General features: G+C 41.9%; 1 protein-coding gene across 8 annotated transcripts in view; it reads right to left on the bottom strand.

The window, feature by feature from the left end:
* Positions 1-25,871, bottom strand: part of Mpped2 (metallophosphoesterase domain containing 2) — a 172,211-nt gene extending 146,340 nt beyond the window's left edge. Inside the window, exons 1-2 of one of the 8 annotated variants that reach the window (XM_005327456.5) lie at positions 25,277-25,867; positions 19,461-19,709 (exon numbers count right to left, since the gene is read on the bottom strand). In XM_005327456.5, the coding sequence (XP_005327513.1) occupies positions 19,461-19,588 (128 nt within the window). In that variant the 5' untranslated portion in view covers positions 19,589-19,709; positions 25,277-25,867. Of the gene's footprint in view, positions 1-6,630; positions 6,654-19,460; positions 19,710-23,351; positions 23,504-23,715; positions 24,326-25,276 lie in introns of those variants that run through there. The other 7 variants (XM_021727838.3, XM_021727837.3, XM_078046301.1 and 4 more) reach the window with 7 other exon arrangements.
* Positions 25,872-26,484: the final 613 nt, after the last annotated feature.

The raw sequence follows: 26,484 nt of genomic DNA, 5'->3' as shown, positions 1-26,484 counted from the left end.
GTCTCTCTCCACCATTTGTATTAATAAAATTAATTATAGATTGCAATTAACATTTAAATTCTTATGACTTTAAAATATTATTTTGCAAACTAAAACAAACAAAATGATCTTCAAAACTATACCCAATACTGTCTCACAAGTATTTTGCTGTGTAAAAATTTGCTGCGTAGAACACGCTTCTACACTTCTCTTCTGTTAGGCTTCAATTAAAAGTTTATAAATCAAAAAAATATATATACTCAATCTTCTTCCATATGAAATGTTTTCTCCAAATACATTTTTAAAAAATAATATAAAGACGCAGACTACAAATATCTTTTTGAAGTCTTACTAAAAAAAAAAATGTAAGCCATTTCAGAAAGTTAATTTTTCTTTTGGTTTTAAGATCCTTAGTTGTCTATTTTGACAGGGGCGGGAGGGATTATGCTCATATTTTAATTTTCCATTCATCATATTTAATTCTTCTCCTTCCTCTCTACTTTTTATTCCCAAAATCAAAGATCATCCACTGCTATCAAGCACCTACACTTTGCTGGGGTACAGTGAAACTGGCCTGTCTTTTCTTTTAAAAACAGTCTTCACTTTTAAGCAAAGGGTACAATCAGTACACTAGCCGCCTGCTGCCTTGTGGGGTTTTATCAATAATGTAGTTAATAAACAGAGGTTTTGTGGGCAACCACACTGTTACAGGTCATCTAAGAATTCATACCTTTCCTTTGACTTCCATCTTAAAAATTCATGAATTAAGACAACGTCCATGGGGGGGGGGGCAGGTGATTTATGAAATAGGACATTCTCATTTATCACTGAAATTACTGACTTTTAAAGTCAGCGATTATTATTGTTGTGTTAAATGATTTATTTTCACGGAAATAAGCAGAGAATCTCAAAAAGACTTTTGAATCATTTGCCTTAAGGATGCCTTTTAAAGAGTCAATTAAGATGTGTATTTCCTACTTGTCATTAAAAATTGGGTGACTAATTTAAGTTTAGTTTATTTTTTTAATTATGCAACCCATTTTCTGTAGCCAACTGACTGAAAACCTTTAGATTGTTTTATACTTCCAACACTGACTGGCATTTACTCTTAGTAAGCAAAAGTTGTCACCAACGACAGAAAGTGATTAGCCATCACTTGCAACCCGACATGAGATAGTCTTAAAACTCCCATTTACCCCCTACCGAACCAATATCTTAGCTCATTCTGGAGCACTCGAATGAGGATTTCTCTAGTAGCTAACATAAGTGAAAATATGAGCCCTTGCTCTGTAGAATGCAACAAATTTGGTCACAAAGGAAAATGAAAGCAAGCACCCTAATACTAACTCAAGACACTTTAGTTGGAGGAAAACAGCCTGCATCCCATAACATTTTATGATACCAAATGAGATGCAGGCAATGTAATTTCACTTATGTGATTCACTTACAAGCAATGCAAATGCAATCTTGCTGATTACATTTAAAACAAAGGACTGAATCTGCTTATTTATAGAGCAGACCCATAGTCATGCAAAATCATGCCACCCCCCCAGCCCCGTGTAGAACAAAAAGAAAACAATCTGGCTGAGGACCTTTTCATCTCTGCAGAAAGAAAAATGATGTTAACGTGGACTCAGGGTTGACCCGATATGCTTAATAATGCGGCTTCTCCATAGAAAACAAGGTCAACTGTGAGAGTAATCCTGAGCTGAGGTGTTCAACCCATAAGCAGCCATGTCCGGTGTTTTATTTGTTTTTTAGATAGTTAACGTAAGGGTTCAGTGAGCACTTTCACCTAGGTTTATCTGAAACCATCATTTATCTGTAGGTGTGGGTGCATGTGTATATATTCACGAGCCACACACACAGTTTGCACATAGACAATACAGATACATAATTTCCCTAGTGAGATCTATTGCTATAACCAAGATATTCACCAGCTGAACTACTCACAATGCATATTTTATGAACTTCTCCACCTACTAAGTTGGATCTTGAGCATTCCAGACCTACTATTTTTAATCACTGCCCCAAACTAGAGTTTTTATTAGATAATTTTCCCATTCCGAAGTTCAACATTTGAAATGAATGTGAAGTTCAACAGCTTCAACTAAATACGAAAGTTCCTATGAAATGCCATCTCTGACCTTCCCGGAAAAACTATGAAGCCAAAAGATTTTTCCAACTTCTTGTGATGCTCATGTTTTAAGATCTAACAGATACTAGTGGATTACAACCAGCAACCACACCAATGCCAGCTGCCAGCCATTGCACCAACATCCTAAGCCTCTGTCTACAGTCTTACTGATAGCCAGATCTGCGACACCCTAGGCAAAGAGGATCATCACCAAAGCCAACTTGGGCCCAGCTGCAGTTTTAACATGAAAGGCTTAATATGCTACCTCCCACCTGCCACAGAGCATTTTTCAAGAGGGAAATTGCACATGGATGAAAATGTTCCTTGTGGAGTGACTTGTGGCCACAGGGTTTCTCAATCTTAATGAGAGAGATACACTTGAGTGGTCTACCCAAGTGATGCCAGCACAGATCACGGATAACAGAAGCAGTTTTCTAGGTATTTGTGGCTCTTCTTTTTGGTCAGAGATAGCACTTCCAAAAAGTAACATCTGAGAACATCTCTAAAGTAAAGGTGCCTAGGAAGTTAACCTTGATCTTAAATATTTGACCACAGATAGGACTCAACACTATACTTCTACTGAACTTTGTAAAATGTACTGGGTTGATGCATCCAATGTTCCCCCTTCGTGTCTCCAAACAGAAAAGGCCCAGAAACATACAGGTTTGCTCACTTCCACGCTGTGCAAGCAGTGGGCCAGAAACCATCTAACTTGCTTGGAATGTAAGCCATTATTCAAGCCCACGGCATATGGCCACACACTTCTCAACTCCCACATCCCAGCAAAAATGCAATTGCTGTCCAAGTGTGCACACTCAGTCAGTCTCTGAGTAGGAAATGGCAGTGATTTCTGGAACCCATAGGGCCAAGAGATGCTGCCAGATCTCTTGAGAGGAACTAAGGGACACAAGAGTGGTGGGAGCAGGAGGCAATATTCTTAAATGAATGCCCAGTGTGTTCCAGGGCACATGGTAATATAGCTGCTTCTGTTACTTTGAAGTTTTCATTTGCAGCTTGTCCCCTATGGGGAACCTACCTTCTCTCAGGCATGGGAGAAGAATCAGGCCTGAAGCCCCTTTGACTATTCTGGTGCATATCCAGAGGGAAAAATTATGAAATAACATTGAAATATTGTAAAGCAACTTGGTAGAACCAATTCTGATCCCCAACAAGGTCTACTATAGACGTGTTCTTCCAGAACTTCTTCCTCACATCTCTTACCTAGCTAGCATTTATTGTCTATCCCAACGTATAAGTTCCTTAGGTCCCAACATCACATTATAGGTCGTAAAGAGTCACACTGTACTGAAAATCAGCAACCCTGTGTGATTCTGTGGGTCATTCAACCCCTCTGGGCTGCCAATAGGCCCTATGTAAAAATCTCTGCTTCTTTTCCCCTCACAGTTAGACAGTACACAAGTATTTTTTTAATGGTTTGATATCTGATTATTAATAATGCATACATGATTATTTTATCAAATATATGTAATACTGACGCATTTGGTTGTTTCCCTAACCGACAGGGACTGGGGAGTTGTCAGTTCTGTTTTTCTGAATGCTAAACCCAACAAGACATCTGCTCATCAGTAACAGTTTCTGTGTTAGCACTGAGGCATTGCATTGGAGGTAAAAGGATAAGCAAGACAGCCATGCTCCCTCGCCCCACGCTACCTCCAAAAAGTATGATGGATTCACTGGCTGTAACATGTTCAGTGACACCCAACAAGGAGGGGCTCTGAACTTAACCAAGGCAGGCAATAAACTAGTGCCTGAGTGAGCATATTAATAGGAGGGATGACTCTGCAGACGAAGTGGAGATTATGAGTTCAGAGAAAACTGTACACAGACCCTGAAGGCTGTTAATTGAGTTGGTGCAGAAGTATCTAACGACTGAGCCCATGAACACCATGAAGGATTGAAGAAGACGAGCAGCATCAATCCTGCCCTTACAGAGCTTCTAGTCTAGAAAGCAAAATATTGAAATCTGTGGCTAATCCCCTTTTATTTGCAACTGTGAATTTCAAAACCGCAGTAACTGGTGCCAATATGTTTCTGCATAAGCCTGGTGACCCTGGTCTTTTGATCTTTCTCCCGAGTGCTGCTCTGTTTGGGGACAAGACAACTGGGAAACAGAGATGGACAAACGTCTTCCACTCTGGCCAGAGAAAAGCAGCCTCTCTCTTGCCATTTCTTTATATTTTCCTACATTTCCTGGTTTCTGGATCACAGAGGCCAGAAAGAGACACTTTAAGTATAAAATACTTTAAGTATTTTATACTGTTAGTGGCTTCTCCTCCCCAGGGAGGGAACTGTTCTCTGACTTTGCCTGCCCTCAGCCTGCATGTTTGAACATCCACTAAAGCCCAAGTAAGCTTGTAAACTTGAGCTCTGTGTGTTCATACCTAGACATCCCAGCTACACTGGAAGAACTTCTGCCTTCTGGTAATAATAACGATGACATTAGCAAGGACAAACCTGAAATAAGACTTACTATATTCCAGGAAATGCTGTAGGTACACTACAGCATTAGGTACACTAATCTTTACCACAACCCTTTGAGGAACATCATTTGGCCACCATTTACAGATGAGAGCCCAGAGAGGTGAAGAAACTGCCCGAAGTCACACAGGTAGTAAAATGCAGATGAAGAATCGTGCTTTGGGACTATAATTCTAGAATCCATGTTCTCAAATAGTATACTCTCACTTCTCTGCTTCCTTGGGCAAGAGAGTTTGGGACTATATTTCTAGATCCTTAAAAGTTATCCCACAATTGTTAAAAGTCCTATATGTTAATCTTTACTAGATTTTCTTAATTTACCGTGTATGCACACTTATTTTAAAAATCTAACCAAGAGACCAAAAAGGAGGAGAAAATGAGTTAGACCAATATGCCCAAGTCTGTGTGCCCCAAACACCTCTGCAGCACCCTAATCTGACTCCATATGTGAGCAAACAAGATATATAAATCTAAGTAGATTTGGCGATTTATATAAACAATTCAGGCCTTATCATGCCTCTGTGAACTGACTCCAATTCATCAAAAATGTAGGAGTAGGTTATATATGGCACCCTCCATTAACTGAAACACACCCATAAATTTCCAAAATGTAGGACTCAGCACCAAAAAAAAAAAAGGTGGTGAAATCCCCACATATATTGTGGAACTCTGCGCAGCCTGTGTCTCCTCTGTGCAATCTTGAATCATGCATAATGCAACACGGCACTGCTAACAGCAGGCGCGCACCAGATAATTTACACTTGTTTTTATGGACACGAGGAACTGATCTTTGAAGCTGTCCCTAATGAGATTCCGCTTGGCCCTAACAGCATCCTGAGAGAGTGTTCCGGTTTTCTACTTGGCATCCGGTGCATATTTATAATGCAGAATACAGGCTCATTTAAATTGCGCATGTGGATTTTGGTGTCTTCCCTATTTTAAAGAAAGATTTTCATATACTATGGAGCACTGACTCCTCAATTACTACACCACACTCTACCTAAACAATGTCACCGCCAGTCACTACAGGTACTTATCAAAGAGGCAGGTCCATCAAAGGGCTTCTACCTGCAGGGCAAAAAGCTCCCCCAACTCTAACCCTGCACTCAAGTTCAGAGACTCAATTAGGTCTACAGCCAAAGGGCATCTCCAGAAAGCCTAATTACAAAACACCAACAGCAGCAGGTACAGCCAGGGGGGAAGAGAGGGATGGAAAAAAACCTAAAGTCACCTAAATGAAAAGCTTCCTGCCCCAGAAAGGGTTGCAATGCAAACTTTATTTTCTTATTATCTCACCTCTTTGAATTTCTGTTCCATGTAAAATTCATCCTTAAGCGTGGTACTTTGTACCAGGTGTTTTTTTGGTTTTTTGTTTTTCTTTTTCTGATCATTTGATTTTCAAGGAGTTTGTAGTTTAGTCACCCATAATTAGAATGCCATCACATACTTCCTTGGAATTTAATTTGCTTTCCCTTTTAGTCAATTTTTAAAGAGTTTCAATTGCAACAACACCACTGTTGTTTCAATAATTTTATCTGTATTTAACCCAAATCACAGACTTCTGTCAAAACAGTTGTTTTATATAAAGAGCTTTTAAGAGTTTGTAAATCGTAAGAGCACTGAATAAAACTGGTTTGCCTTATGCAAAATACATGATTCCTGTGCTGACAGATGACCTGCTTTCATTTCAAGTAAACTCAGAGCAATTGTCACTCAGACTCCTGGTAAGTGGGCTGAAATAAATCTCCATCCGTTTCATACTTTTATCCAATAATTGCTAACTCCCAATAGGATCTATAACAGAGCACTTTATAAGGAGTTAAAACAATACACTCTCTAATGCCCCAGTTTTTAAGGTACATAACTATACAGGAAACTCAAATGTTTAGGGTCAAGTCAAAAGTGAATCTTTGATATTTTTCCTATGTTAGAATGAGTTTACTACAATCAAATCAAGAGTCAACTGAAGGCAGAAGAGATCACAGCATTAGTGTAGGAGTATCAGAAATACTCACTCTGAGTTTCATCCAGCTCCATCCTGAAAAAGACACGGGAGACTTATATAAGTTACCCTTTTTTTAAAGCCAAGAATACTGTCAAGTCTGCATGCATGTTCTCAAAATGAATGGATGACTGCAACAAGGGAGTACCATTTTTTTTTTTTTGAGGAAACACAGGTTAATCCTTCGAATCCTCGAAAACTCAACTTTCAGTCATTCATTCAACAAGTATTTGTGGAGTTTCTACAATAGTGCCTAGCACTGTGACACATGCTGAGGATGTAGACAACAAAATAAATGAATAAAAATAGAGGGAATTGCTGTCTTCATAACTCTTACAGCCTAGTGAATGGTAGGTCTTTCACAAGCAATTTGAAGATATATTTAAAACAAGTAGAATCAAGGTAAAACAGTACTTGTAGGTACCCTGAACACATGGATATATAGTTCTTGTAACTTCTCAAATGACTTCTTCTTTTTTTTTATTTTTTTTATTTTTTTTTAATTTTTAATGGTGAGTACATGTAAGAAACCACCTAATTCAGAGAGAGGGGCAGGGGCAGCCCTAAAAAAATAACAGAGGTGGACAAGAAAACAGCACACAGGAGAAGACCACCAAGGTCACTCAGAGCCTCCAAGTTGAAGATAGTGGCTCAGGCTGCTGCTACCCTGCACCTCTCAGTACCTTTCCACTTAATAAAAATAAAAATTCAGGAGGCGTGCATGGAGAGCTGCACTTACAATGCATCTTTCCTTCAATGTCAGCACCGAATCCAGACGGTGTTGAAGACCTTGGGAAAAATCGGTGGACAGATCACCAAAGCTGGCACTAACTGTTGCCAAATGTCTGGCTGGCACCAATGAACAGCTAAATTGGCCATAAAAACCTCACTGTAGTCTTGCTCTTCTCAGAGGAAATAATTCTGTGATCAACAATGAGGCTCACCCAGAGGCCAGTCTTAGAGGGAGGCCTTGAATTTTGAGCTTAACTCAATTGCATGGTTTAGGACAGCAGTTTCATGTTTCAGATGTGCAGTCAAGTAACCTGATCCCATCAGACTTTTAATGGCTTCTAAAAAATCCAAAGTGTTAAATCCCTTTCCCAGCCTCCCCCAGAGCAATCAGAAGATCCCTTTCCCCCCCAATTCCCACTATCCTTCCCTTCCTCTCTATCCTCATCACTTACTAAGTCGCTAACTTAACACATTCAATACTCACTTCTTAAAGTTTGATTGCCATCCGTGGTCTAAAACAGGGCACATGCACCGACCTTAGCACTTTTGAAAAACAGTGAGAGAGAAGAAATAAAAGGAATATCAAAGTGTTTAGAAATGGTGCTTTATTTCAGGGATAACACTATTAGCTTGATTGCTTATGAATCTGGGAAGAATATCTTCACCAAGGCAAACTCCACAAGTCCAGCAAGAGACAGATCACTGAGAATCACATGGTCCCAGGCAGCCTGCAGGGAGCTGAGGTAAGTGTTGACTAAGCCTGTGCCCCTGGCTATCAGTAGGTTAACAGGGACTCCCATCCGCCTCCAAGCACAGAATCCCATGGGAGACAGCACAACCCTAAAAACTACTTGACAAGAAGAAAACAGATGCACCAAACTTAATGGCATGAAAAAAAAAAGTTCTGGTGATAACGGACCATATGCCACCCCTGAAAGTGCTGAAGCTCAAGTGTTAATGCTACAGAAGCAATCAAGATAAACAAAATTATTGATAACAGTAGCTGCCATCCCTGATTTAAAGACCCTGCGCTGTGCTTAACTCACAACCGCACCGCTATCTTTCAAAGCATACCAAGATCCCCACTCTAAAGATTAGTCATTAGTCACAGAGAAGATAAGTGAACATATGCAAGAAGGACAGGGGGCAAGGGGCAAAGTAAATTCTGGATACACTGTTTTTATAACTTCTTAAATGATTTCTTTTTTTTTTTTTTGTATTTTTAATTGTGCCCAGATTTCTGCTTAGCAACAATCACTGCACTCCCAAACTCTCCAGTCCAAAACACAAATGCTCATATTCTCTCCCTCTCTCGTCTCGTCTCTCTCTCTCTCTCTCTCTCTCTCTCTCTCTCTCTCTCTCTCTCTCTATTAAAATACCGAGTCCAGCAGGGGCTCCTGCAGCCTGGGGTACAGCACCTTGCAAAACGGTACTATGTGTTTATCACATGCCACATGACCTCCCTGCAGAGTCTGAGAGCTCAACAAAAATACACTAATGGCCAAAAAACTCATTTTCATTCCACACTTGACAAAATCAACACCTCATGAAGGCAGGTAAGCAGAAGCCACTTTTCACTTTGGAGCGCTCTACCTTAATAACCTTGGAAAAAGAGGGGCCAGCCAGCTGAAGGGAACTGACCCCAGCACACACAAACCACCATGACAGCATACAGAGTTCCCGTTAAAAAGCAAAGCCCCTAAATAGAGTTAGGCTGTTTTTCTCCTCCTACAGGGGTACCCCTCACCACAGCAGACCACTGCTGAATTTGCAAAGGTTCTTTCAGTGCAAATCCTGGCTGCATGAGTGGAAATCTAACGGACCCTGTCTGAAAAACCCGGGGGGGGGGGGGGCATTTGGGCATTTGATTGCTCTGAGTTCCTAAAAGGGTTCATTTCTTTTTCTTTTTTTTCTCTCTCTCTCCCTCTGTTTTTGTCCACAGAAAATGAAGCTCCACTTACATGTTGAAAGAAATATTTCAAAACATTCCCTTTTTCCTCAAAGTACAGAATTTATGGTAACAGATAATTAACAACAAATGACAAACAATCTGAGCAGTAAGGGTCCCCATTTGGTTGCCAAGATGATGGTATCAAATTCCAAGATAAACAGTGAAGCGTGCCGACTGCCATTAACATGGTGGTGGGGTCGAGATGGGGAGACACAAACCAGAGGAGCCCTCCACCACAGAGAGGCACCACCTCCCACAAGGTTATTCTTTCTCTTCATTTCTCAGGATGGGCTGGGAGCTAGTGTAGAACAAGGCCCACAGACTGGACCAGATCTTTATATTCCACATGGGGAAAATATTAGACTCTTCTTTGAACTGTAGTATAGAAGAATTAGGGACCAATATCCTTTAAGAGTTAACACCCAAAGTTTTCACCCCTCCCCATTCTTCTTTAAGTTTGTTGAGTCAAAATAGGTTTCAGTGCTACCAGCTGTGCCCAAAATCTGGGGGTTAAGAACAAAGAGAAAACAAGTTAACCTGTAAAAGTCAGGATGTGAGCGGACATATGGTAAGTCTCCTAGACACGAACAGATGGCGAACCTTGGGAAACCACAACTTCAAATGTTCTTACATCTCTCAAGAGCCGGTTCATAGTTCACTGTTTGTCAAATGGATTTTATTTTTTTTAATATTGAAATCCAAACCTGAAGTTTTGAATTACCTAAAAAGAACTTAAAAAATGTTCCACCTCAGAGAGCAAAACAGGCCAACATGTCAAAAATTGCCATCCCAACCCTTTGGACTGCTAGATCCTTTGGCATGCTAAGCTGGGTGCTTACCAGGATTAGCCAAAGTAGGATTTTAACTCATCTCCCTGTCAAGCAAAGTTTATGGAAACTGACCCTCTTCTGGTGCCAAAGCCAAGGTCAGAAACATCACCATAGCCAAGAAAGAGTTATGATTTCACTAATACATCCACTCTATCACTATATTCTCCTCTTTCTCTCTCCCCCGCCTTCACAAATGCCCCTATTTCTCCAATATTTTTCTTCGTACAAAATTCCCTCATCTTAATCCTTACCTGCCTGCCCTAGTATGTTCATGCTGCTGTAAGAAAATGTTGGTTTTAAAAAAACTGTAATTTATAAACAATAGAAATTTTTATTTCCCATAATTCTGGAGACTAGGAAGTCCAAGATCAAGGCTGATTCAATCTCTGGTGAGGTCCCATCTCCCTAGTTCACTGATAGTCATCTTTTCACTGTAACCTCATAGGGTGGAAGGTCAAGAGATCTCACCTGGGCCTCTCTTTAAGGGTGCTAATCCCATTTTTTTGGGGGGGGTGGTCCACTGTCATAAACTAATTATCTCCTAATACCACTGCCTTGGAGATTAGGGTTTCAGCATATGAATTTTGAAGCAATACAAAATTTAGACCATAACAATAAACAAGCAGGTCCAAGACACAAAAGTCATAAAATTTTTAAAAGTAAAATATATTAAATATAAAATCATAAAAACAAAGAAAATCATTTTTGTGATTAAAAAACTCATGCAGTTTGACAGGCTTCTATGGTTATCTCGGAAGTCTCAGAGCAAAGTAAAATGAATCAAAATGGGAAGAAAAAAAAAATCCCCAACTCAAGACTTTAAATAGAGCTGGTAAAATGTCTATGTCATCGTGAAAGGCTAAACCTTTCAGGAAATTAGGGAAGCATGCTGAGGCTGCTTAGCTGGTGGAAGATTTAATTTTTTTCTTGATTTCCGCTTTAAGTCTGTTCAAAACACATTTTAAACTAAGTGTATAACATGCAAGAGGTTTGAAACTCGGTCTATGGCACAAATATCTCAAACCAAGTACAAGGAAGCCTCATTTTTTAGCCAATCAATATAAATGCCAAAAAAGCCCACAGCAAGATGGAAAAAGACATTTGTCTAATCCAAGAATTATCAAATCTTTGAGCTGGAAGGTTTCAGAGGCTGGCTGTACAAGAAATAAATGGCTTTGAGCAGAGTCCTGCAATCTTTTAAAGAAGCCACTGTGACCAAGGAACCTCACAAATGGTCTAATTCCCACTCAGAATTTTAAACCTCAACACTATCAAGTCCTAAAAATGTATCTGTTTTCTCTACTGAATGGCCATATTAGTTTCTTTTTCTTTTTTAACAGTTTTGACAGCTTTAATGCAAAATAAAAACTGCACCAAATAATTTAAACCAACTAGAGAAGCTTATTTTTTGATGGATGATAAGGAACAAAAAATGAAAAACTTGCAAAAATACATTTTACTATATACCAAAAATATTTTACCCTTTTACGGGGACAGAATTTGAAGAAAAAGAAAAAAAATAATGCAAAATACAACAATATGCAGATCCAAACAATGCAAGGACCAACAAATCCAACCGTTTCCTCCATGCAGAATTAGTATTTCCACACAGAACCTCCAAGAGTACGTTTACATGTTGAAAAAAAGAGAGAGAGAAGAGAGAGGGGGGGGGGGAGACTGACTGACTACCATGGTGGTCTAAAAATGTGTGGCAGTTTTTCCCATACTGATATTAAAATAATAGCCCATCAAGGCCAGGACAGCTACTGAAAAGTCTAGTTTCCAGTACACTATGAGAGTCTAAAGGGGAGAAATACACGAGGAGGAGAGAGCTAAGGAAATAGAGAAAAGAAAGAAAAACACACTGAACAATCCAAATCGCAGTGAGCTTTTTCTTCCCCCTCACCCCATTTTGGAAACAGATCAGAGCTACCTAGAGTGTGTTGTGCAAGATGGGATAGGTTGAGTGTCATTAGCTTTGTTCTGACATCTTAAAATCTCTTTTTGGTAGGCTCTAAAATCTCAGAATTAAAATTGAATATGTCTCAAATGCACAGTACCTAGTGCATTGCTTCCTGTTAAGGTTTTCTTGCCACTTTATCAAAACATCTCCATAAATGAAGTTTAAAACAAAAAGGTTATGTAAAGAAGGAGAAAGATTCAGTCCAAGGGAAGCAATCTTATGGTTCCCCAGTGTTAGACCTTGACCATCCACTGCTGTGGCCACACTTTCTCTATGATCTTTCTGTATCACTAGGAAGTAGGTAACCATTTCAGAATTTGAAATCCAGATATAACCTAGAAGACAAAGGATCCATTTTACGTGTCAAAATTCTTTAACCTCCCTGAAAGTCGAGTAGCTAATAAACAAAACAAAACAACAACAAATCACTACCCACTGATCCACCATCCAGCTAGGAGTCTAAGAATAAATCCATACGGATACAAAAAACAAATCTAATTTTAGATTGCCTTTTTAATGCTTGAATGCAAACAAAGAAATCTACAGAAAAATAGGAGAAAAAGTCGGCTCTAAAACCAAGTCCAACTGTCACGGACCACAAGACGGTACCCTCAGGGAGTGTATGGGAAAAAGAACTTATTTTCAAAAAGAAATGAGAGAGGAAAAGAAAAATACCCTGTGTTTATATATGAGTGCAAGCTAAAAGGGCCATTCAGTATCTCCAAGACAAATTTCAGACTGAAAACATTAAAAAAAATTATGGCCATGCTAATGTGCAGGCCAGTGATAAATTTGTAATGAGAATGAGAAAGTGGCTTACCAAGAGAGAAATGTGTGTTTAGAATTTTTTTTTTTTCCAAACAGCTAATGCAGCCCAGCTCTGTAGCAAAGGATAAATTTCTACCTTGTTAGTGAAGTGCCATTTTATAGAGCCCCAGACCTTCATTCATTTGTTGCTATTACTCTTTCCTGTGTGAGAGATAGAGATCATTTCTCTTCTCCCAGACCACATCCCCATGATGTCTCACTAACATATTCTTTCCCTATGGAATCTCACTAAGGGTGTGGGGTTGTTGTTCTTAATTTTGAGTAGAAAGAAGAAAAGAAGAGAAATAGAAAAAATTCTAGACAATCAGGAGAGAGGATGATGCTATAGGTCATGCTATAGGTCATTGGTAATGAACCCAAAATTCAGAGAGGCTCAACTTGCTCAGATTACAGAGCTAATTAACAGTGACCACCACAGGGCCAGAATCCGGGTTTCTCCAACACTGTCAGGAGTCCACTGCAGTTAGTTATCTGCTTCCTGACACCATACCCTCTGCTGGCTTCCAAAACTGGATTCAAAGATATTTCTTTAAAAACCTCCCTTTTGTTATAAGTCTAAGAAGTGAGCAAGTTGAATTCTATTGAACCAACAAATAGCCTGGATTTATTCCTTGGCTTTTGCTTTGTGTATTATTTGTTATTGCTGTTTTTTATTTTGATTTGGTTTGGTTTAGTTTGGAGGGTTTTTTTGTTCTTCTTGTTTGGGTTTTGAGCTGTACTCTATGTTGCCCAGGCTGATCTCTAACTTTTTTTTTTTTTTTAAAGAGAGAGTGAGAGAGGGGAGAGAGAGAGAGAGAGAGAGAGAGAGAGAGAGAGAGAGAGAGAGAGAGAGAGAGAGAGAGGAGAGAGAATTTTTAATATTTATTTTTTAGTTTTCGGCGGTCACAACATCTTTGTTTGTATGTGGTGCTGAGGATCGAACCCGGGCCTCACGCATGCCAGGCAAGCGCGCTACCACTTGAGCCACATCCCCAGCCCATGATCTCTAACTCTTGAGCTCAATCACCTCCCTACTCAGTCTCCCGAGTAGCTGGGATTATAGGAATATGCCACCATATCTTGTATGGGCCTATTCTTTGATTGTATCATAAAACTGAAGATCCTTAATTCAAACCTTGCTGACAAAACAGAACTTGGACACTAGCTAAACTGTTATCATTATTTTTTTAAAAGGGGTTTTTTAAAGATTATCACTTTGTTGTTATAAAAACAATTTAAATTATACAAAAATATATAAAATAAAAAGTGAAAGGTCATTACCCAACACTCCTTCCCTGAAACTTATTCCCAAATTTATTCCCTAAATATTCACCAATAATGTTGATATTAATCCTTCTTCATACTTTTACATATATAAGCACGCATTTTTTTTTGACCAAATGGCATTTTTCTATAATACTTTCCTGTAACTTTGTTTTTCAACTAAGGATATCTAATACAGACCTGAAACAAACATTGACTTCCTACCACATTCTTGAACTGGATAAGAATGAAACCTCAGATCAGACAAACAAACAAAACCCTGTAAGAATTTGGCATGGAATGATCACTCAGCATCCCTGAAAGTTCATTTTTGATCAACGATGCTCAGCAAACACTGATGTCTGCTACACAGTGCAACAAGAACACACGTTGGACATGTCAGGTTTACACAGCCAAGCATTTTGGAAAGAAAAAATTAATACTTATATCATGCTCACCAGCTAGTAAAACCTAGGATATTATCACAACATCAATTTATTAAGTGCCCTGTTTCATGATTATACGTCATATTCGTCATCTCATTTAATATTCACAACCATCTTAAACCTCATTAAAAAAAAAAAAATCCTGATTCTCCATCGTCACCTGACCAAGCCAGTAACGGCATGATCACACTTGTATACAAATGTCTGACTTCACGCCACATTCTCCCCTATCGTGTCTTCCTTCTTCAGCCTAAGCATTCAATCCTCACCATGACCATCAACTTTTTGAAACACAGATTATCAGTGGGGAACCTGAGACACTGACCAGGCAGGGATCCACCCCAGGAGGAGGAAGGCCACTGTCATTCATTCCACTGAGGCAAAAGGGAGCACTTGGCTGACAGAATTCCTTCCCCCTTGGAACTGCTACTCTCAGGGAGTAATTGGAAGTAAGTGAGACCCTCCTAGGCTGTACATCAGGACACCCCCAACCACCCAAAAATCCCACCTAGAAAAGTCTCCATGGCATCTTCTGATAATGGCTCCTTGAGAAAGACAGGACAAAACTCACCAGTGACTTTTATTTATTCCTTCATTAACAATCCCCGGTTTTCAATATGGGTGGAGACAATTTGAATTAAAAGCTCAGAACTGAATAAAATAATGATTAATGATAACAGGTAAACCTGAGTCCACTGGGCACTCCTACGCTTTTATCCCCCCCGGCAACCTTTGGAGACAGGCATTACTTTCATCAGTCCCATTGAACAGATGGAACAAGAAAGCTCAAGGAAGTGACATTTCTCTGTGGTAGATGATAGAGCCAGTAGGTGGTGTAACCAGGTTTCACACCTGGCCAACTGATTCCACTAGTAAGGTGACCACTCTGTGACACTGCCTTCACAGATCCAGGGTAAAAGCAAGTGCTATTTAAGTTTCCAGGGCTGTCAGCAGTCAAAAACAGAGACAAGGAAAGAAGCTAAAACTGAAAAATAAAATTTACTTTGAACCTCCCCATGGCCAATCCTTAAAGAAAAAAAAGAGCAATGATCCTCACTCATAGGGTAAGTAGTCACCATGGTGTGTGGGGGACTGAAGGGTTTCTCATAACATGGGACTTTCGTGGGAAAACAGAGAGCGATTTTATTTTATTAGGCCTAAAGTCATTAAAAACATGCAGAAAAAATCCTCATGGCATTTCCAGACATCCATTGGCTCCTTCAGCATCTCCTCCCATCATCATTAAAAATACAAAATAATTTTCTCAACATTCTGCTTGAAAGATGAAGGGGTTGTAGAAAAACGAAGCCCTGCTAATTGTTAGGCTTCAATCATCACATCTATTAGTATGATCAAGAGTCTGAGAAAGAAGGGACACAAATTCTGGGCTAAATTTTGGTCCGTGAACTCCAGCTGTGCTTTGATTTTCTTTTCCAAAGTCATATAGGCTTGCTTTCTTAAGGGGGTGGGGGGAAATCCTACCCTATGTCACAAGCAGATTCAAGGCCATGGTTCTCAGAAAGCCTGCTAACAATCTTGTCAGAACTGAAATAAAAACTGCATAAAAACTAAACCAAAACCTCTTATAACCAGATGAAATGGCAGCTCTGAGATCAGCAACGTGGGGACCAAGTCCTCTTTAGCTTTGTTTCCTCAACCCAGCAATAACTTGCAAATAAGACCTGTCTTAATTGCAATCTTAGTAAGTCAGAGCTAAAAAAAAAAAAAAAAAAAAAGAAAAAAAAGTTCCTTAACTGTTATTTGGTGCACATGTTTACATGGGAGTAAACTGAGGCCTGGAAAGGGGAAGTAAATGAATTGCCCAGGGTCAGTCACAAAGCTGAGTAAGGACTAATTGAATTAATTGGGAAATGGGATATTCTTTAATTAAGATGAGACAACCCTACCCATACCACCACGAACTTGTATAAAAGAAAACAAGGGGTCATTAAAGAAGCCAAGATTTTAACTCTACTCTACGTCATCTGTCACAGGTCTTCGTAGACCTCATGTGTTAAGTGAAAAAGAAAAGCAAATGTTTTAAGAATCCTGAGCAAAACAAATGAGCAATCACTCAAATGCATAAGACAAAAAACATTTAGGGAAAGGACCAAATTTCTGCAAAAACATGTTGAAATTTTCAAAAAAAAAATTGAAGAAGTTTTTAGACTAAATATTTCATATATATTTTCAAGCCAGTTTAGTTCTATTTAGATTAAGAGCAATGCTCTTTAATATAGCATGTGCAGAAATATAACATGATTCTATTCAATGAAGATAACTGAACATCTACTATGGGCCGGTCACAGTGCTAGGTCCTCAGGCCTGCAAAACAAGATCAAGCAGGCTCTTGCAAGGAAAAGGAAAGGCAATGAAAAGGTGAGTCAACTTCCTGACAAAACACACATACAAAGTCAAAAGGTCAAGACAGAAAAATTCCAATGAAAATCTCCAAGCATCAATCACAATTTCTCACCTCAATACATAATCCAATCAATCGATCGATCATCGTATCTGAACATCTGTCACCTGCTCAGAAGTACAATCCCCACTTTAAGGATTAAATCATGTAGATGAGCCAATTAGAGAGAGAGAGAGAGAGATCTGAAGAAAAATAATGCAAGTCATATGAAATAAATGCCAAGTAATGGGGTGTCCTGTTGGGTAGGCACAGTCATTTTGGATTAGGAAGAAAGAGGAAGAAGAGGCTTCATGTAAGAGCAGGAGTCTACACTGGCTTTGAGGCATATGATAATCAGATAAAACACATTGTACCTATGAGAAGAGGTAGAGAGCCCCAGGTGTGCTCAGGTGTCAGTGTGACAACTTGAGTGGCTGTAGCAGAGTGTAAGAAGGCAAACCCACTGGTAATAAAAGAGAAAAAAGGCATGTGGCAACCAGCCTCTGGAAGACGCCTCTGTTCCTAGGTTGGAAGTATGATAAAAGGGTTACATAGCTATCTAAGTTGCCACTGCAAATCTCATTTCTCAGGCCTTTTATTTTTTCCCCCCAAAAAAGGAGTATAATTTGATCCTTCCAATTTCTCATGGCTAGATCTAAGCAGATCATTTCTAAGGTTACGTGATTTTAAAACAGCCCTGTGCATTCATCGGTCATCAGTGGAATCTACGACCAAGAATAAGTGAGCAGATGTCTGCAGCCCTGAAGACCAAGCTGAGCCTCCCTGTCAAGTCATTTCCCAGGAATCTGGGTAAATCATAGCTTCTCCTGCCAGATGGGAAACAGGATTCACCAAGTTCTTTGTGATTCCTTCATACACAATGTCACACCAGCAAAACCAAATTAAAAGTAAGTATCCAAAAATATGGGCTGTACAAATTTTAAAACACATGCATAGAAACAGAACAAAAACAAGAAAGACAAATGCATAGAAACAGAATAAAAAGAGTACCTGAAATGACCACATATTTATTGTTCAGAAAAGCCATCTGAACAAAGACAAATCTTATTCACCTTAAAAACTCTTCCTTAAATCACATTAGTAATCCTTCATAATTGTGAACCAATTTTAATTTAAAGTATAACATTCTTTTAAATAGTTTAGCACTAACCATTTGCAATGATTTTTCTTATTTTTCTTTTCTTTTTTCTTTATTATTCAGGCATGGTGTTTTAGTTTTCCAACTTTGCATAAATTTTATCATAGGCTACTGAGTGGCTCTTTAGAATATCCTCACAAAGCAACATCCTAGTATTTATACTAATATCAAGGTAGTCAAGGGAAATGCCTTTATGTTTCGTTAGTGTTTCCGAATTTGAGAGGATTTGTGGTGGGGTGGGGGCAGTAGCAGTTCTACTCTCTTTGTAAATGCCCACATAAAAGAATTACTAAAGAAGGAGGTTGTGACTTGGACATGCTCAGAGTTCAATTCTGCCAGGAGTGGTAAAAACAGTCAACAGAGTCCTAACCTCCCTTCTATCTTGACTATACAATAGTTTTCAAAGAGGTTTAGTCCTACTATGAAAGACTCATGTTAGACATCGGAAGGGTCTCATAGAGAATGAGCACCAGGCCTTGAATAAACAAGGGAGATGGTGACCTTTGGCCCCCTTCTGCTGAAAGCCCAGCACATCCTGTGGCAGAAGACCAGAAAAGAGTTGGTGTGCAACCAGGTGCTGCGAAATCCTTGCCTCTGGGTTTCTCCCACACTTTACTTCTTAAACAGTTTAAACCTCAGACAGGACTTAAGCAGTATTAGGGAGTGGGAGAAAAGTACAATTCCTGGAACCAACTGTTCCACTGTCCCTTAATCCTTTGTTACCCCGTATTGTTTGAGGCCTGCAGCATGCAGCACACGTTTCACCAGCAACAGGCAAGACAATGGATTTAGCAGTAGCTGGACAATTAGTTCCAATTAGGCCTATTTCCCAGCTGAATGTAAAGGGGTAGTGGGGTGAGGTGTGGGAAAAAAAAAAACTACACAAATTTTAAAGAAATATTTCATTATGGAAGCAAGTAATACAGGGCAAAACAAACTGAAATAGGGGTCAGGAGATGCTGCCAAAATTCCCTGTGCAACATTAAGAAAATACCTTAACCTCTCTGTTCTTATCTACAAAATGCAGACAACCAACCATAACCCTTCAAAGCCTTTGAATATCCAATGTCAAACTATGCTTGCAAGTGCTCTAAAATTTGAACTGTTACGCAGATGTAAGGGATTTCTCCTGGGCTGTATTTGGAACCACAGATACCCATCTGTTCTGTAAATCATTTACTTTTTAATTCTCCCTAGCAGAATGCTAGACGAGAATGGTTTTCTTTCTTATTTTATTTCTATACTCTTGACTGCTAATTTTTTTTTTTTTAAGTTCATGAGCAATACTTACATATGTACATGTGGCGGCTGGAATCTGCTCTGGTTGATGTTGTAGTGTGTGAATGCCTGGGTGGGGTTTGAGCTATACTCATCCACCGTTATGGTAACTTTGCCTTGAGAAGGAATCCCATGTGCCATCCTTCCTCCCTATGGGCATGAGCAATTCACAACTTTCTGGAGCAAAAGATGGAAGCAGGCATGGTTCGTTTCAGCCAACCTCTGAATCCAAGGATTTACTCATCAATACCGCTGTGTGTTTCTAGAAGAAAAAAATATATATATGTGTGTGTATATATTAAGAACAAAGAGAAATAAGATGCTCAGAGATATTAAATTTGACATCTAGACACAAAATTGGTTCAGGAAAAATGTGAATCAATGTTGTTGCCTTGTAGGTACCACGGATCCCAACTCTCTACCCTGCTCGTACTTCAGAGTGGACATTATTACACTGTATTTGACATTGCTGGATGCTACTAAATCATCTCAATGGAGTTCAACCTAAGATTTCCTCTTTAATTATAATTATGGCACTTAACGTGAATTACTGAAGGGGCAAATCCGCAGTTGCCATGGTGTCTAGCTATAAATGGTTTGTGCTTAAAGTGAAGACTCTTCCAAGCCTTCCCCACTAATTGGAATGTTTGGTCTTTACAAAGATGGTGTCACATAATCACTTGAAATCTCCATGCTTCAAAGATCTATATATCACAATGACAAATGTAAATAAAAATCCTGTGCTTATAACAGACACCTGGGCATGACTATAATACTTATATTAACACACACGTTAACACGTGACTTTTCTTTCACTTGCAGTCCCAACATATATAATGCCTAGGATGCATAAGCATTTCTCTCTGGCCAAGAACTTGATGGTAAGGTAAATCCTTCTTGCTAAATGTAGTACGGTTTCTTTAAACACTCTGGTTCACACAGGAAAAGGCCAAAGGCATCCATCCGGGACTGAACTACCACTTTGGATGCCATTCATTACCTCCCTTCTCCCAGTCCCGATGGACCAGTGAGGGAGCTTAGTCCTGACTGCATCTTGGTGCTGCATAATTCTCACTAGTTGGTTTCATCTTTTTAAAAAAATCCCATTAGTTCTCATTCTTTTCATAAATGTCCATGTATTAGTTGCCACATTGGATTGAGAAATGAAGACGTCTATTTTTATGGCAGGGTGCAAAGATAGAGGAAAGCAAATTCTTGCATGGAAGCTGCTAAAACTGATGAGTTCAGAAGAGAAGTGGGAAGCACTCCCTTTGGTAACCCTTGGGTAACTAGCACTCTTTCTTTAACTGCTCTGCATCAGAATACATTTGCCATGTGCACCATTAAGCTCCAGAAATCTTAGCTGCTATCTCGAATAAAAATATTTAGAATAATAAGATTAGATTTAAATTTGGCATGAAACACCTTAAATATCGAGCAAAAGGCAGATGGCCTGCCATAGGCCATTTATTTTATTATTTTACAACCCGGGGCTTGTGTAGTCCTCCATATGCTAGCTGGGCTAAGAAATTCCACAACGTTCTACTCAAATCACTGGCTTCTTCATATTAGCAAAGCCATCTAAATAAACCTTGTCTGTGTTCCTAACGTGCAACTGCACTGCCAAGAGATGAATCCCTGGTGCTCTGGCATTTTAAACAGTGTCACTTTGGGTTCTCTTTCTTCCTCCTGACTTCATGAGAGGTATGACTCCTTTAAGCACCAGTTGATAGACACCCAGGCCAGTGGGATTAACTAAATTAAAATCTTTGCCTGCTCCTCTGATGTAAGATATCTATAAGAACTGCTTACAAATCATAATGTAGCAGTTTTCATACCAAGTTTGCAGCTGTTTCCTTAATTTTCCCCACAATTATATTTTACTGTTATTTTGCATAACAGTAAAACACAACACCTGCTTCAAATTGCAGTCCTGTTCTAAGTACTGTAATTCTCTTTTGAGACACAAAGTACTGAGACACCACTGAAGCACAGAGCTGCATAATTGCGTGGCGCTGAAAAGTAAATACAAATGAAAACATCTTCCTGTTATAGAAATGACTGTCATTAAAAAGAATGTTAGCCATCAAAGCACAGAGGGGGAAAAAATACACATTTTCAGACTACGAGAACTTAGTGTTTGCATAAATTAGAGAGTGGTATAAAAATTACTTGGCAATTCTTATGTTCTTTCCATCAATGTCTATTGTGTGAAATACGGAACATTCAGAGGCAAAAGAAACCAAATTCATGTCTAGACCACTGTGGCCCCAGAGTAACACTCAGTGCCAGAAAAAGTTTAAATGTTTCTGGAGTAAACTCATTAAACAGAATGTGGCCTACAAATAAAATATACAAACTTAACATTTAAATTTCTATGCAATGTCTTCAAGTGGGTAGCATGATACCCTCCTAAGTTCTATTATTGGAAACCTAGAAGAGACAGAACTTAGAAAGCAATCAAGCCACATTCCTAAACAGTCTTCTCCATCCTAACATCAACCTACAGATTGCCTTTTCTGTCAGTGAATATCTGTGCCTCTTTGCACCTTTGCCCCAGCAAGACAAATAGAACATCTTTTCATCAGCAAGCACAGGCCCCTGGAACTCTGAAGGGCTAAATGGGTGGTTGGCACCTCATTTGAATTCATCTTTGCCATGTTCCCTTTCAAATGCTTTATCGAAACAGTGCACCTGCGGCGTCTATCTTCTTTAATCTGGAGTCCTTTGAAGAAAATGTCAGACTGAGGCAGAGAGCTTCAAAACTTTCATAGCACCTTTACAGACAAGTCAAGAAAAGACTTATTTTTTTTTTAAATGCTATGTTCACCTCCACCCATATCTCAAAATGAACGTATCTTAAGAATATTAAGCACAAACACAAGGAAAAGATTGGATTTGGGGTTTTCTATTTATTTGCTTGCTTTTTGTTTTATATATTGTTTTTGTGAACTCTCTCAGACAAGGGACAATCAGCAAAATCACCTCTCTTCATATGAAAATTGGGGGAAAGCTTGCAAGAAGACATACTACCTAAAATTATCAAGAGGCTGCACCACCTTGCTTCATATATGTATGTAGCAAAACCTTCCAAATGACCATATTTTGGTGCATCTCACCCTCTTCACGCTTACACCACCACAATATTCAGAGAAAGTATTTTCTTAATTTTCATTTTATATTTCAACACATTTGCTCCACAAAACAAAGGCACCCAGGACAAAATGCCAATTCGCCTAAAGAAAAACCTAAAAGGGACTGACACTGCCAAACATCCACACTGCTGTTAGTTTGATTTTCTTTTCTCAAAAAAATCATGTGAACACATTTTGCATTTCCTAGACAGCAGTCACTTCTCCTGTCCCTGACGCTATACAACAAGGAATGTTCTTTTCCAGGAATCTACTTGGAAAATCTCTTAAAGTCTGCTGGCAGTGCAGGGATTAAAAACTGAAGAATTAAATAACTGTCTCCACCTCCTAGACACCAGAAGTCCAATTTACCGAAAGTTTCAAAGCAACAACTCCTGACCTCTCTACCCCTGCACAGCCTGGCAAAGCCTATGAGAAAGGAGCCCGCGGTTTTCTTGTTTAAACAAGGATGCTCATTTTAATCACTTGCCCCAAGAACATCGCCCGACAGCGTGAAGGGACTTTGGAACTCGCCAGTTCCAACTCCGCCAAATTTTGCTCTCTCCTCCCTCTGCCTCACAGATCCACAGATCCACTGCTTTCTTGACTCACGCCTCTACTCTTTTATGCCCACTTCCAGTTACTCATCTCTGCTTGCGGGGAGCGATGCACACATGCCTTCTCCAAGGCTCCTCCGCCAGTCTGGAGGGGATGCTGACATAGAGTTCCACGTGCCTCTGTCCACAGAGCTCCCTCCCTCCCATTGCACTTACACCTGAACTTGTCTCCAGCACTGCGGACACCCGGCTGGCACATTCTTGCGGAGAGGGAGGGCGAGACTTTTCTCCCGCGCCTCTGACAACGCGTGGAGTCTATATATGGTGGGGCGGGTGGGCGCAGAATTCTCTACTTTGGATTGGTTTGTTTGTTTTAAATCGAGGGTGGGCAGTTGGAGAGGGGATTCAGCTACTGCACACACACTCACATGCACGCGCGCACACTCACTCACACACTCACACACACACTCACACACACACACACACACACACACACACACTTGCCCTGCCCTCCCGGCTCCTGGCTGCCTGGTCCGGGCCATAGCTCCCCCTTCCTTCCTGAAGCACCAGCTCGCCTTACTCGCTCAGTCCCGGTTGCCACCGCGTCGTCTCCGCTGTTGCCGCCGCTGCTGGCACTATTGGCGCTAGCGCTCGCGGCCCCGGGGTCCGCTGGGCGCCTGTCTTTTTTCTCTCCCTCTTCCCCAGCCCCGGATTGATTGATGACCACCAGTGGCCAATGGTTCTGACACCGCGCCATCCTCGTTGGGGCATCACAACCCCACGTCCCCGACGTCAGCCTCCCAGGCGCGTTGGCATCCCCGAACCCACAGAGCGGAGCCCGAGCCCCAAGTAGCCGCCGCCTCCCTGCTCTATGCCCGGGGGCTTTCAGGCTCCTTCCTCGAGCGACCGAGAAAGGAGGGAGCAACAGAGAGCATTGGAAGGGGATGTGGAGGCCACCGATTTCCCCCCTCTTTGGAAATCTTTTCTTTTCAGTTAAAGTTTTGTTTGTTTTTTTCCACCCTGACCTGTTTGTGTTTATTTGTTTGCAGCATCGCAAATCAATTACACATTTTTCATGACCCGCATTCGCACTTAATTTGGGGTGTGTGTGTATGGGGGGTGGGTGTAAACGTGCTATAAATCAACCCCACTGAGGCATCATTTATTTTCTTGCTGATGGATTCCAACCCCCCTCCCGAACCTTCAGAAAAATGCCCCCTTCACCTCCTAGGCCGCAAAACCCTGCAATTCAAAGGCTTTACAAAGATAACCTTGTTACGTGTAAATAGCAAAGAAACTCCAGCCTCGGTAGAGAAGAAATCGGGCGGCAACGGTTACTTTTTCTCGTTGCTCGTCCCCCGCCGCCTAGCCCCAGCCCCAGCTCGGGTCGCCGGGTCGCTCCGCAGGCTACGATCGTGAAGACCTGAGGCGGCGGCAGAGAGTGAGGTTGGGGCGCGGGGACAGGGTGAGAAAAAGCCCCGCTCGAGAGCAGAGCGCGCGCGGGCGGCCCCGGGGGGTGGCCGCGGGGCGCAGCCGGAGCACAAAGCTGCACCGCGCCTTCCCAGCCACTGCACCTGGCCTCTGAACGCCGCGGGCGCCTGGGGCTCGGGCCAACACAATGCACCCGGGCCTAGGCCGGGGCGGCTCGAACACATAACCCCAGGACTTTCTAGTAAACAGCTCGCCGAACCCTCGTCCCCACCCCCATCCCCGCTGCCCGGCTTTCGCCCCTGTCCTTCGCAGACATCCACTCCTAAGAAATACGGGCGGAGGAGGGGGCAGTGAGGTGGGGACCCCAAGAGGTCGGGGGGCCGAGGGTTGGGGGGAGGGGACAAGAGAAAAGGGGCAAGATGGGGAGTAGGAGGGAAGACAGTTCCTAAAAAAGAATTCGCTTTCGCCTGGGGATTGAAAATAAGCCCTCCCAGGTTCTGAATTGCCCGCTCGGCCAATGTCAGGGGCACCGGGGCAGCCGCGGTCGGCAGCCTCCGATCCCCGCCGCACGCGCCTCTGACAAGGCACCTCTCACCCGGGCTCCGCTTTGTGTGTGCATTTTTTTTCCCTTCCTCTCGCGCTCGGCACCGGGCGCCCGGCCGCCTCCTCCCCCTCCCCCGCCCTCCGCCTCCCTTCCCGGGGCGGATTACCTTTCCCGGGCTGCGCTCCGGGTCCCGGGGATGCCTTCAGCGCCCGGTGTGCAGGCGATCCATCGCCGAGCGGCCCGAGCTTGCTAGAAGAGCGCTGGGGGCGCTTGGGGGCGGCGAGGGGCGCGGGCGGGCCAGAACCTTCGACCCCGAAGGTCCCGCCGCGAGCTGGGGCGGGGGACCAGGGGGCGCGGCGCTAGAGGGAGGCGGGGGGAGAAAGGACCCGAGCAGCCTCGATCTGGGGCGCGAGCGAACGAGGGGGCGAGAAGAGGGAGCGAGGGCGCGGCGAGCCAGAGGGAGCGCGAGCGGTGCAGTGACAGGGACTGCCACTGGGGTCAAAGGAGCACAGCTCCAGGAAGCAGGGCGGCCGAGGCGCAGCTCCGTGCGCGCTCCCCGGCGGGACCCCGCGCCCCTGCACGCCCCTCCTGCAGTCCCGGCCCACTCGAACCCCCACCGGCGCCCCGAGGCCACCGGGTTTCTAGGGGGAGGAGGGAGCAGAGGGCGAGGCCGGCAGCCTGCTGGTGCTCCCGGGTCAAGCAGGCTGCAGGAAGCTGAGCTGCAAGTTCATCATCATGAGTGTGATCAGTGTAAAAAATGATAGGGGACGGGAAGGTGGGGCGGGCTACAGAGCGCCGGGAAAATAGGGAGTTATCCCCCCAGATGGGCGTCTTCTGCAAAAAGAACACCCGGGGCCCCCACCCATCGACCCGCCAGGCACTGTCAGAGGTCCTGGCACCGCTCCAAGATACAGAACTCCCTGCGGGGGCAAGGGGAGTGGCTGGGGCACTTTGCTCAGACCAGGAAGGCGACCCAAGGTTCCCTACTATCTGCTAAGCTGAGGCTTTCCTGGAGATACTGTGTTCCCTTTCCCTAAACCTTTCATCATCATCATCATCATCAACACACACACACACACACACACACACACACACACACACACACACCCCTTTCTCTCTGCATGTTGTTCCTGAGAAAGAAAAGGCCAACCCAACAGTTCTTTTTTTTTTTTTTTTCCCTTTCACCTCCATGAATTAAGGCAGGTTCAGAATAGTAAGGTGAAGAGAGTCAAAGACCAAATTGTTCCCATTTTTGTCTTTGGGGCACTTTGCCCCTCCCCAAAAGGTAAGCACTTAAAAAGCATTTTCAGACCGAAGTTACTCCAGTTTTCTCTACTACTTTGGAAAATGTAAGAGAAAATGTTCAGAATTCTA

The sequence above is a fragment of the Ictidomys tridecemlineatus genome, chromosome 4 (assembly GCF_052094955.1).
Source record: "Ictidomys tridecemlineatus isolate mIctTri1 chromosome 4, mIctTri1.hap1, whole genome shotgun sequence".
NCBI classification, from domain to species: Eukaryota; Metazoa; Chordata; class Mammalia; order Rodentia; family Sciuridae; genus Ictidomys; species Ictidomys tridecemlineatus.
Note: the sequence above shows the minus strand (reverse complement) of the source record. Positions and strands in the feature narration are given on the sequence as shown.